At 41.5% G+C, this 13862-nt stretch overlaps 1 protein-coding gene across 1 annotated transcript in view; it reads left to right on the plus strand.

The window, feature by feature from the left end:
- Window positions 1-12201: 12201 nt before the first annotated feature.
- SPTBN1 (spectrin beta, non-erythrocytic 1) overlaps window positions 12202-13862 on the plus strand; it is a 185338-nt gene continuing 183677 nt past the window's right edge. Inside the window, exon 1 of the mRNA XM_007937990.2 lies at window positions 12202-12382. Coding sequence (XP_007936181.1) covers window positions 12235-12382 — 148 coding nt within the window. The 5' untranslated portion in view covers window positions 12202-12234. The remainder of the gene's footprint in view (window positions 12383-13862) is intronic.

Genomic DNA, 13862 nt, shown 5'->3' on the forward strand with positions numbered 1-13862 from the left:
CCCCGCCTTCTACTTGCCTATTTTAAAAAACAAAATTTGTCCCCAGAGCTTTCGTGTTTATAAAGGTAGATCCAACCTTCCAGTGGTGTTTTTCATCTGTGTAGGAAGGAAGTTGTTTCTGAATATTGGAAATGAAGCCTTATAATGAGTATTTTTGTTGCTGACTACTCTAAGTAGAAGATGGCTAAACCTTCCCTGCTCCTTTAAAATATCCTTCATGTTTCAGGGGTGTAGCCCACTGTGAGCTTTTACATCAGAGACATGATGAATGGGACCCGTGGAATATGACAATCTAATTCTTTGGTTCAGAGAAATATGTTCTTCATCTTCCTGTCGTCTAAGGCCTGCCTTCAAATCTTAATTTACTTAAAGGAGATGAGTGTTCTCTCTTTAGCTTGGACAGTGTTTCTCAACCTTTTTATAATTATTTTTCCCCTCACCAGGATCCTTTCAGATCCTGTTGTAAACAATTGCAGACAATTATTTCCTAATTGCCCACCCATAAAATTTTAATATCACAGATGCTGTCTATCCATGCTTACTTAAAAAAAAAAAGAACAAAGAATTTCATTTCTCTAGGGACAATATCTCCCCCATTGAGAATGTATGATCTAGAAGGCCTGGTGATGTGGGTTGTTACCCTAAGCATTAATTAGACTTTGAAGGGGATGAATCTATTTTCTCATTTATTGAAGAATTTTGAGTTCATTAAAAAGTTTTCTGGTATGGACCACTGTTCAAAGGTTGTGCCTCAGAAACTATGCTAATTTATGAGTTTAACCTATGGCCTTGGGAGTCATACATACTTGCTTCAAATCCTCCTGACTTCATTTCCTTTCTCTGTTCCCATGGGCAAAGTCTTACTTTATTCATCTGTAAAATAGGGCTAATAATGAATTTACCTCAAAATGTTGTGGGGGACTGAATAAGAAAGCAAGAAAAGCATTATGCCCGGCATAAAGTAAACCATCCAAAAATTTAGATTGTTTTTAATAGTGTTACGGTTTTCTCTGGTTATTAGACTCATCAGCTGTTAACATTTTAAAGGTTAAATTGAGTTATAGCTCAGTAGTCAATGATGATAAAGATATTATAGATGTTAGGGTCATAGCTGTGTGACTTGATCCAGTTGTTCAACTCTTTGGATCTCAGTTTCTGCAACTTTGTGAATTAAGAAAGAAAAAAAAGTAGGTTGATTGAAACCTTAAATACAGCAGTAATCCTAGTAAGTACTTGTCCATTAAATGACAGAGACTCTTGAGTTGAATTAAACAATGAATCAGTTTCAACCATTTTCCTGTCTAGTTGGCTGTAACTCATGGCAACCTCATGTGTGTCAGAGGAGAACTGTGCTCCACAGGGCTTTCAGTGGCTGTTTATCAGAAGTAGATCACCAGGCCTTTCTTCTGAGGTGCCTTTGGGTGGACTTAAAGCTCCAACCTTTTAATTAGCAGCTGCTGCATTAGCTGTTTTCAGAGACTCTAAAGCAATCAAAGATAGACCTAGAACAAAATGATTCATAAAGGTCAGAATTGTGGGATGGAAAAAGATATACTAGGCAAAGATTGCCATCAGTCAGAATGGGTATATGTTAATAGGGATAAAACAATATAGGCAGTCAGTCCCTGGATTGTGAACGAGTTCTATTCCTAAATCTGTCTTTAAGTCAAATCTGTACATAAGTTGAAACAGTTAGGTATGGTTTATATCTAACGTCAGCTGGCCAAATGTTTGTCTTAGTTTTATAGTATGTAGTGTACATTTTTATGTGTAAAAAACATTAAAGAAATACTTCCAGCTATACTAAAACATCTGTACCATAATAATACAGTAATAATAATAATAATAATAATGTTTTGATGTGCGTTGCAAAGTAGTGCTCGTTTGTTATCACAAACTGTTGGATGTATCTCAGGCCAGTGGGATGCTGTGGCTGTGGCTGGCTGCTGCCACAGCAAGGTGGACAAGGTCTATGAGATGCTGGTGTTGTTGGAGCTGTGCACTGTGAGGCTAGTGGACCTGCTGCTGTGCTGTGGTGAGTTCCAGGTGGTGTGCAGTGAGCCCGACCTACACAGCATGGCTGCCCCACCCATGTACTGCCACATGCAGACTTTCTACTGGTGAGGAGCACAGCTGGGAGCTCTGACACTGCAGAGTGAGGTGTGGCCAGTCAGCCCTGGGGAGAGAACCTGGGCTGGGTTTGAATTCCCTTCTGCCACTGACTGACTGGCTGCCTCCCCTGAGTTCCTGTCTTTGCTCTCCCTGTGTCTGCAAGGCCTGGAGCTCAGTAAATGCCACTTTCCTTCTTTCCTGTCTCCTGCACTGTCAGTTTCACAACAGATTGCAGCCTGAGAGGAGTGAATTAGAACTTGGAGGGAGAAACTGACAGATTAAGATACCTACCTTGTTCTTAACAGCTCTGGTACTAATTCATGTAATGATCTAGGAATTGTTACTGGACACTTTGTGGGGGTTGTTTAATAACTATGAGTTGTACTAAAGTCAGATGTTCATAACCCAGGGACTGCCTGTATTTCTTAATGTTAACAACCCACCAAGAAAATAATCATGATCTTAAATGTACCCAAGAAATTATAAAGAAAATTGATACATACACAGAGTGGGAGATTTTAACATGCTATGTCATTGGTAGATAAAACAGGCAAAAGTACAGTTATAGAGTATTTGAAGACCCTCTCTATTAATGAGGTCTAATTAAATAGGTCTCCAAGAACCAGTTCCTCCCCCAAATAGTCTGATTCTGTGAATTCTGTACAGTTCTACTATGCATTTTATACTGCAGATTGCATTTTATACAGCAGATATACTCCTGTAAAGCTACAAGCAAATTGGATTGCTTTAAAAGTAAATAATACTTGTATAAAGGGCAAGGTTGTGGTGACTTCTTGGCCACAGTTAGTTACCTGGAGGGAATGAGTAGTGAACCTGTGGGCTCAGGACCATGGTCACAGGGGACATCAAACTCAGTTGGCATAACATACCACACAAAAACGTTGTTCCACATCCTACTTCAGTGAGGGGAGCTCTGGTAGCATAATGGCTAAGGCACTTGACTGCTAACCAGAAGGCTGGCGGTTCAAACCCACCAGCCACTCCTCGGAAGGAAGGTTGGGCAATCCTACTTCCATAGTGATACTGCCTTGGAAACCCAAGGAGGGGTCGCTATGAGTCGGGGCTGACTCGATGGCAAATAACAACAACAACAACTTCAGTGAGTAATGACTGGGGTCTTAAAAGCTTACAAGTGGCCATCTAGATGCAATGATGGGTCTCTACTCGTCCAGAGCAAGGAAGAATGAAGAAAACCAAAGACTAATGGAAACAATTAGTCCAAGGGACTGGTAGACCATGTGATCCTCAGCTGATTTGACCATGAGACCAGAAGAACTACATGGTACCCAGCTACCACTGTCAACCACTCAGAGTGGGATTGGTGCAGGAGATCCTGGATAGAGTGGGAGAACAATGTGGAACAAAACTAAAAATCATGAATAAAAAAAAAAGGGACCAGGTTTGCTGGTCTGATAGAGCCTGGTGAGACCCCTGAGACGATGGCCCCTAGCTACCCTTCAGGCCTGGAATTGAACTCACTCCTGTGGCTTCCGGTCAGACAATAGACAGGCATATGGGCTGAACATTTACATCTGGTAGTTACAGTACTTGGAACAATCCATCATGGGAGAATAGAAGGGCAGTGTTTGCACAGAGACACAGCTTGGGAGCCAAGAGTACATGGGAGGGAAGGACCTAGGGAAGAGGTAACTAACTACTGGGAGGAAGTGGGAAGAGAGCTGTTACATTGTGGGGAATTACAGTCAATGTCATGAAGCAAAATGTGTATGAACTGCTATATGGAAAATGAATTTGCTCTGTAAACTTTCACCCAAATCACAATAAAAATTTTTATGAAAAGTGAATAGTACTTGTACAAAAGACATTGTATGTGTGTGGCTTTTCTTGTGTTGTTACCTGTCATGCTTGGAGTTTCCATGTGTGCCTTCATGTTTGTGAACAGAAAATTCTGAATATTTAGGATGGAATTTTGGGCCTTTTTATGGCACTAGCTCCATGAGCATGAGTAATAGTAGGTTAGCTAGGTTTATTCGTGACAGTGGTCTAGAAGTGGTTGCTTGCAGACATTCCTCCTTATTGACTATCATATAGTGCAGAATCCCTCAGTGGACATATTGTAAACTGTGCTACTCCCTGCTTTCTGGCTACTGAACAGTTGAGAAGGTTGGGGCAGAGTCTCATAGGTTTCTTACTGGACATTCTCAGGTGCACAGTTTGGTCCTTTCAAAGTCTTGAGTAGGAACTTTATTTTTTTTCTTTTTGAAGATAACATACCAGCAGCCAAATGTATGCTTCTTTCAAGTCTTTCATGAGTAAAGTCAGAGGGTTTTAAGTGTTTGCAGAACATTTGGGTCTGTGCATTCTGCCAGAGTGATTGTTAGCATATGGCTCTTTAAAAAGGACTGGCAAATGTTGGTCACCTTCTTTGTTTTCACTGAATTTACTTGAGCTTTGATTAAGAGTATGTGTTAAGTAAGTGTGCATGTATATATGTGTGTGTGTGTGTGTATGTAGTTCCAATAAAAATTCCGTTTTCTATTTGTTGCTTTACTTTCTGAAGTCTGAGTAGTTTAGAAAAATACTTGTTTTCATGGATAAAAACAAAGTAAAAGGGGGCATAACAAAATTTTAATATGCTTATAGAGAAGCACCTTATTAAATGTGTGTGTTCATGTTTATAAGTAAGCTGCCTATTTAAAAAATTATGGCTTCCTTGAAAGCAGAGTGTCCACCACATGTGCACATATACATGGCACATGTGTTTCAGGCTTTGTGACTAATGGAGATAGTACTGGAGTGGCAGCTTGAAATGGCATTGCCTCATGATCTCATCTTCTAGTAACCATCCATTCCTCTATCAACCAATCTCCCACCTACCAACTGGTCAACAAACACATAATTACCAAGCACTTAATGTTTCTAGACACCAGGCTAGGAGTTGGGAGGTACAAAGACAGTTTGATGGGGACATGATCTCAAGAGCCTAAGGCCTATTTAAGATAAGTGTTGTTTGTTGTTGTTATGTGCCTTCAAGTCAGACCTGACTCATAGCAACCCCTCCTTGGGTTTCCCAGGCAGTATCACTAGGAAGTAGATTGCCCCATCTTCCTTCCGAGGAGTGGCTGGTGGGTTTGAACCGCCAGCCTCCTGGTAGCAGTCAAGTGCCGTAGGCACTATGCTACCAGAGCTCCTATTTAAGATAAGTAAATAGGAATTTTATAATTAGGAGACAGTGATAGGTCAGAGGTATACTAATGAGACTGAAAGTAGTACACATGCGGCTAAGGTTGTCTAGCTCCGGCCTGGTGGTGGTAGGTGGTGGTGGTGGTGGAGTGATTAGGGAGCTTCCTGCATGAGGTGACACCTGAACTGGGTGTATAGGAGGAGTAAAGGGCTGGTCCAGGTAGGAGATTTAAAGGTGAGAAGAGAGCCTAACTTTCCCCCCAGGAATTACAAGAGTTTAGGCTGAGAAAAGGCAGTAGTGAGACCAGGCTGGAGACATGGGCTGGGCCCCTGATGAAGAATCTCTTTTCTTCTTCTAAGGGTTCTGAGCATTATTCTGGAGGCATGGGGAGTCATTTGTGGATTTAAGTTAAGGGAATGAAAATTACATTACATTTGCATTTTAGATAGGTCCCTCTGGTGGCAATGTAGGGGAATGGATCAAGGGTTAACATTAGAGGTGAAATGCTCAAATAAAACTATTGCTTGAGCTGAGTCATGAGATTATCAGGAGGTGCAAACAACCTTAGGACCTGAATGTAGGGGGAGAGGGAGAAATGAAGGATGATTGCCAGGTTTGTGGCTGGTGTAACTAGGAGGAATGGAGTGTTACTCAGTCAGAGAGTGACAGCAGGAGAAAAAGCAGGGTTTAGAGTGAGGGATTGATTTTGGTTGTAGACAGACAGAGTTGGGAAGCATTGTAGCAAGACACAAGCTTCCACTGACAGACAGCTGGTGGCTGTGCTTGAGGTATTTTCGGTGGGACTGGAATGTGGGTCTTTTACAGGGAAGGTGAGAATTCTACCACTGACCCACCACTGCCTTCAGCAGTACATATGAGGAAACAAAACCAAATCCACTGCTATCAAGTTGATTCCAACTCATAGCGACCCTATAGGACAGGGTAGAACTGCCTTTAGAGACTTTCCAAGGCTATTAATCTTTATGGAAGCAGGCTGCCTCATCTTTCTCCCTCAGAGTTGCTGGTGTGTTTGCCCCCAACCTTTTGGTTAGCAGCCTCCTGGACATAAAATTAAATTTACTGCCATCGAGTTGGATCCGACTCATAGCGACCCCTCTTTGGGTTTCCGAGCCTTCCTTCCAAGGATTGGCTGGTGGGACATAAGATTAGAGATGAGTAGTTAGAGGAAGCTTGTTTTTAAAACTCTTATTAAGAGTTTATTACAGAGAAAGAGAAAAAGAAAGGAGAGAAGGAAGGTAGATAACCACTTTTAACAATTTTTTCCAAAACCTAGTCACGAAGAGGGAGCTCTGGTGGCATAGTGCGTAAGGCATTTGACTGCTAACCAGAAGGCTGGTGGTTCAAACCCAGCAGCCACTCCTTGGAAGGAAGATTGGGCAATCTACTTCCATAGTGATATTGCCTTGGAAACCCAAGGAGAGGTTGCTATGAGTCAGATATGACTTGACACCAGTGAGTTTGGTTGTTTTTTTGATTTAGTCACAAAGAACATGGATATATTACTCCTGTCACAACTGGGATATTATTGATTTTTATTTAAGAGTTATTTAATAAACTCCTGTGGCAATCAAGAATCTGGACTCTCACTGAGCCAGTAGCAGCTCTGGGGACCCTTCTCAAGAACGGGGGATTGTTTTGTCTCATGCCAACTTTATTATCCTCTCAAGCTACCTAATGCCAGAACCACCAGGCAGGGTTCCAAGATGGCCACCTTTCCTCTAAGCTCTCCTTCTAATCTTCCCACAGCCATTTAAGAAGTAAGATTACCTCATGGGCCACTGGGACACATGACTGATAGGACCTTGGGAAAATCCAGCCCATTTATAGATAACCTCCTGAGGACATCTGATGTATGCTGTCAGCTGCCCCCATAACTGGCACAGTTCCTTGTGGAGTGCATTAGAGGATCATGATATAGTAACTTTCTGGAATTCTCAACCCATGAGCACTCTCTTCCATATTTTTCCTTGGCTCTCACTGTTTCTCACCCTTAGATCATTCCCTTATTGCTGTTGAATACCTACAAGTACACTTTTATGGTGCTTCTCCACCACCACCACCCCCATGGAAATTTAAAAAAAAAAAAAGCTTTCTCACTATGAAAACTCAACCATTTGACAAGAGTATTGTCTTAAGACAGGTGGAGAATATTGAAGGAAAAAAAATGTCCCTGATATCTAAATTCTAGAAATGTGAATGAAGCAATTGAATAAAAAGAATAACTTAACAATGTTAGTATTCTTTTGTACACAAACTAGTAGGTACTTTTGCTTCCCATTCACTTCTTTGTTTTAAGGAACAATCATGGTGTTTATTAAAATAGAGGAGCACCGTTAAAGAAACACACCTAGAAGAAAAAAAAAAAAAAAAAAAAACACTTAAATCCTCTGAATAACTTTAAGCCTAAGAAAAGGAATGAGGCTTGCTTATTGAGAAATTCGTGGAAAGTGGTTAGTGATTTTTAGGATGAGTCAGTGGTAGGAAGGGCAATTCATAGGGGAAGAGGTTGTAGTTGGGTTTATAAAGAAAGGAACATGACTCAGGAAGTTGGAGCCCTGGGATGGCAGCGGGCTTGGTAGCAGCCCTGGAGGTTGTGGTGTGGCTTGTTCCTGTTGGGCAGCAGGTGGCACCAAATAGTCAAAATGAACCTGGAGATAGGCATGTGGTGCTTGCATTTTATCTTGAATTGGATTAAATCATACTTCCTATACCCTCTGGTGGTGTACTGCCTAAGGCATTCGACAGCTAACCAGAAGGTTGGAGGTTCAAACCCACCATCCACTCCTCGGAAGGAAGACTGGGCAATCTCCTTCTGTAGTGATACTGCCTTGGCAACCCAAGGAGGGGCCACTCTGAGTGGGATCTGACTCGACAGCAATGAGTTTGGTGTTTTTGGTTATATCCTCAGAAATTTGGGGTTAATATCACTTGGACATTTTTTTCCTGGAGATGGCATTTGCCAAGGTTAAATTTTATAAAAGTCTTTGATGTTCACATAGTTAGGAAAATTTACTGTCTCCAAGGCCAAGTGGTACATGACAATATTGATTTTTTAAAAACAATAATATGAATTTTTATTTTTGTAATTGTGATTTGGGTGAAGATTTACAGAGAAAATTCACTTTCCATACAGCAGTTCAGACATACTGTGTCTCATGACATTGACCACAGTTTACCACAATGCAACAGCTCCCCTCCCACTTCCTCCCCATAGTTACCTCTTCCCCGTGTCCATCCCTCCATGGACTACTGCCCCCTGAGCTGTCTCCCTGTGCATAAGCAGCTCTTCTTTCTCCCATGATTGTTTTCCCAAGGAGAGTATCTACTTGAAGTAAATGTTCAACTCCTATGCCTGTCTTTTGTTTGGCTGGAAACTACAAGTGTGGGTTCAATTCCAGACCTGAAGGGCAGTTAGGGGCCGTAGTCTCAGTGGTTCCACCAGGCTGTATCGGACCAGCAAATCTGGTCTCCACCTCTTTTTTTTTTTTCCTCCAAATGACTTTGAGTTTTGTTGAATTTTTATTTTGAAGGAGGTTGTGACTCTGAAGGTTAAAAGCATCTGTAAGGTCATTCAGTAGAATATACTGACTGGATTATGTTTTTGATTTTTTTTGTGTGTTTTTATGAAATCCAATAAATAGGTTACTGCTAACGTAGATGCTAAAATTAATCTATTAATACATTTATGTTGTTGGCATTATGTCCACCTACCTGATGAGAATCTAAGATTTTATTCTCATCCCAGAGTTCTCTGAGAAAAGATGGGTGACCGTTTGAGTTACAGATATTGTGGCTCAGTTTTAAGGTGGTCACTGTGCTTCTTCTGCGGAAATGTATGGTCTGTGTTGGCAAGGTTCTTGGACAGCTTTTGAGAAAACACCTAATGACAAATGAGGCTGTTCTATGCTTATGCCACCAATTATTATCCTATTTAAAGAGTTGTTGTGAATTGGCTTAATTTATTTACCATGTAAACCTGGTTGGTTACATGTGTCTTGTGTGGTTATGTACTAAAACAAAAAAAAAACCTCACTGCCATTGAGTCAGTTTGACTCATAGAGATCCCTCCTTGGGTTTTCGAGGCAGTATCTCTATGGAAGTAGATTGCCCGATCTTCCTTCTGAGGAGTGGCTGGTGGGTTTGAACCTCCAGCCTTCTGGTTAGCAGTCATATGCCTTAGGCACTATGCCACCACAGCTGCAGATTTGCTCCACTTCAAGCACAAGAAGAGAAATGTTTCTTTCCTGCATATACAGCTTTATTTTGTTTGTCTTCTTTGCATTGTAACATATGTGAGGGAAAATAAAATCAGCTCTTGGATGGTCATTTTACTGCTGCTGTATAGTGATCTGGTGTTTTATTTGTACACCAGCTAGTGATTAGGCCTGACTCTGGTAGTGTGCACCTTCTTGGTACACATTGAATGAGGCTTCATTAAATGAGCATCCAGGTACAAAACCATATAATAAATTTTTGAATATTAATACTGAAGTGGGGGAAAGGACAAGCATCTTTTTCCTTGGGACAACTTCCTGCCACTGAAAAGGAGGGTAGCATCTTTTTTATTCTTACTATTACATTTGCAGATTAACTTACTTAGATGGGTTTGTAGAGCTGGCTGAGCCTGAGACCCTGTGATAAAAGTTAAAACATGCAGGCGTTTAACCACACCGATAAAAATTAAGCACTCAGCCTGACTTAAACCAACAGCCCCTCAGGTCCAGCAAGCCCCAGCAGCTTTCGTTCTGAAGCACATCCACTTCTTACCACCCCCAGCCACCGCCCAAGGCCCAGCCACTACCATCTCTAGGGCAGCCTCCCATTGACTCCTGCATCTGTTCTTTCCCTTGTTATCTGCTTTCCAGCCCCAGGAATTATCTTTTAAAAACATGTTGTTGTTGTTGTTAGGTGTTGAGTTGGTTCTGACTCATAGTGACTCTATATGTAGAACAGAATGAAACGCTGCCTGGACCTGCCTCATCCTCACAATCGCTGCCTTGCGTAAGCCCATTATGTCAGTTATTTGCTTAGAGTCCTACAGTGGCTTCCCATCACACTCAGGCTGACCCAGCCCTTCGTGATCTGACCCCATTTCCCTCTCCAACCTTGTCTTCTGTATTTTTTACTTCCCACCAGACTCCAGCCAAGGAGCTCTGGTAGTGTAGTGCCTAAAGCACTAGACTGCTAACCAGAAGGCTGATGGTTCAAACCTACCAGCCACTCCTTGGAAGGAAGGTTGGGCAATATACTTCCGTAGTGATATTGCCTCGGAAACCAAAGGAGGGGTCTCTATGAGTCGGGTCCGACTCGATGGCAACAACAACAACAGACTCTGGCCATGCTGGTCTTCATTCCTCCTTGCTGCTCCTTATCATAGGGCCTTTACGTGAGCTGTTTCCTTTGCCTGGAATACCATTCTTCTCAATCACTGTGTGACATGTTCCTATTTGACAATTAGATTTCAGTTCAAATACTGGCTCAGAGAAGCCTTCCCTAACCACCAGATCTAAAATACTCACTTTCTATCATATCTTGCCACTTTCATTATTTTATTTTTAAACTCCTGCTTTTTCTTACTTGCTTTTTGTCCAGCTTCTCCTGTTGTCGTTGTTATGTGCCATTGAGTCAGACCTGATTCATAGCGACCCCTCCTTGGGTTTCCGAGGCAGTATCACTATGGAAATAGATTGCCCAGTCTTCCTTCCGAGGAGTGGCTGGTGGGTTTAACCGCCAGCCTTCTGATTAGCAGTCAGGTGCCTTAGGCACTATGCTACCAGAGCTCCCCCAGCTTCTCCTACTAGCATGTAAATGTCACTAAGGGCAGGGTCCTTATCTTGTTTACTGTGATTTCCTAGCATCTGGTACACTGCCTGACACATAGTAGGCCCTCTGTATATTTTAGTTGAATGAGTGTATAACACCTGTATTGAAAGGAGAAGCAATAGTCAAAGCTACACATATTTCTTGTAGTTATCTGAGGATACTGATAAAGTAAAGACAGCAGTGGGTCAATATTTATTCCTGAAAAACACTGTGACTGTGGGTGGGGCCTGAGGAGTGGGTGTGGGTGTTGGTAGTAGAATTTGTAATTACACAGCAATATAAATAATTGCAGTCATTTATTGAGCACCTTCTGTGTACCAAAGCTGCCCTTGGTGCTACATATTTATGATCTCATTTAATTTTAGGCATCAGCTTTCTAATATATAAATTGAGATATTTAGATAAAGTGGTCTGTCAGTTCACTTATATAACATTTTATGAATTTTCAGGAGACACTAAATTACAGTTTCTGGTGACATATAGTAGGAATAAATGAGTTCATTCAGAAGCCCCAAATAGGTGTTGATCCACCTCTGATAAAACTTTAAAATTATAAATTTAAACTTTAGAAAAGAAGGAAAAAGTCCACTATTTATTGGACATCTGCTATCTCTTTCAGTCTTCCCAACAACCTGTACAGTATCCTTCCACTTTCATGGTTGGGGAAACTGAGGCTCAGAGATGTTAAATAACTTGGCCAAGGTCACACATATGTTATGAGTTAGTGCTGAAGTTCAAAACCAATTTTAACTGACTGCAGAGGACTTAGTCTAGACTAAGTCATTGTTTTATTCTGTAAGTTTCATGGGTACTGTACTCTCACTTTGATGAGCTCTGGTGGCATAGTGGGTGAGACATTTGTCTGCTAACCAGAAGGTTGGTGGTTCAAACCTACCAGCTGCTCCATGGGAGGAAGATGAGGCAGTCTGCTTGTGTAAAGATTAACAGCTTTGGAAACCCAGTGGGGGTCACTAGGAGTCAGAATCAACTCGATGGCAGTGGGTTTGGTTTGGTTTGGTACTCACTTTGGACATCTAAGTATGTCTTGCCTTTTTTTCTCACAGAACTCATAAGAAGGAGCTGATGTGGAGGAGCAGCTGAAACAGTTCAAGATGACGACCACAGTAGCCACAGACTATGACAACATTGAAATCCAGCAGCAGTACAGCGATGTCAACAACCGCTGGGATGTGGATGACTGGGACAACGAGAACAGTTCTGCGCGCCTCTTTGAGCGGTCCCGCATCAAGGCTCTGGCAGGTAAGTATCCTTCACACCCCATTGGGGCCCAGAAGGCTTTGGTGTTCCCGCTAAAGTCATCCACCCCATACCCACATGGCTACCCTGTTTGAAGATCATCTTACCTCTACTTCCACGTTTCCCATGGGAGCAAGCTGACCATTTTGTTAAGATAGCCAGTTCCATATTTGGAGAGCTGCCAATTCTAACAGCCAAAGGGATTCTAAGCATAGATGCATTATATATATTGAGTTAGTTCTGTAGAGTGAGTTTTATAGCAACTCAGAAAGAGCTGCTCTTTGTTACAAAGAATTCTTTCCTTTTTGATGCATCTGTAATTGTTTCATGCTTGCCTAGATTTTTATGTTTCAAAATATTGAAACGTTATACCTTAAACATACATAAATTGATCTGTGTACTTAGTGCTTGTGATATATTGATTGACTTGACCTGTTATGATAAAGTACTTAGTATGAGTGACCAAACTTGGTTTAGTATCACATATAAAGATTTAGATCTATAAAGCAGTTGTTTAATCTGGTTGAGGGCACATTGGATGCTGTAACAGGTAAGTTTGCCATTTACTCATTAATATTAGTGGGAATACATTCTTATTTTGTGATTTCTCACTCCCTTGAATACCTAGAAGCCAACTTTTATGATGTTCTCCACCTTGAGACTCGGGAATGTTTTGCCCTGAAATTATCCTGATAATCAGGAAAGGGTTCCATCCTGATGAAAACTCAGTAACGCTGAATACATGTGAACCAAGGGCCAGAGTGGAATGTCTTCCAGATCTTATATTTGTACATACAGATTTGGAATGAAATTGATTCCAAATGAGAAAAGTGAGGTCATGAGAGTTGGTTTTTTTTTTTTTTTTTTGGTCATGAGAGTTTTTACCCAATATCTTTAATTAGAATATATGAATTGAAGTCAATGATGTAACCAGGTAGGTTTATTGTTGATTGTGAATGTATCTCATTTTTTGTTGCCTTTATAATGGAATCTGATTATGAGGCATGTATCATTTAGGATTCCCTTGATGGCAAGCAAAAGGAAACCTACCCCAAAGTGGCTAAAACAACAAAGAGAATTTATTGGCCATATTAGTAGGAAAAGTTGACCTTTAAACAAGACTTATTGCTGGGCTTAAATAGTGTGATGAGGACACAGTTTCTTTTTTTCTACTGTTTGTTGTCAGTCAGCTTTAGCCCTATAGTCTCAAGGTGGCTGCCTCAGGGCCCAGGGCTTCTTGGGCCTTAAAGGCATTGCAAAAATGGCGAGGAGGCCAAATGACAGGATTACCAGCAGTAACCCAAGGCCTATTACTGCAAGGCCAGACATGCTGCCTCCCTCCAGCCCTTTCACCAGCTGTTCTCCCAAAGCACCCACCACCTCTCTCCTGGGTTCGATAATTCGCTGCAGTGGCCACACAGAACTCACAGATTATGAGGTTTATTAGGGAAGCACCAGGTTACAATTCAAGTTCAGGAAAAAC

This window comes from Orycteropus afer, unplaced genomic scaffold (assembly GCF_000298275.1).
Source record: "Orycteropus afer afer isolate SDZICR_OR568_19922 unplaced genomic scaffold, OryAfe1.0 scaffold00046, whole genome shotgun sequence".
Taxonomy (NCBI): domain Eukaryota; kingdom Metazoa; phylum Chordata; class Mammalia; order Tubulidentata; family Orycteropodidae; genus Orycteropus; species Orycteropus afer.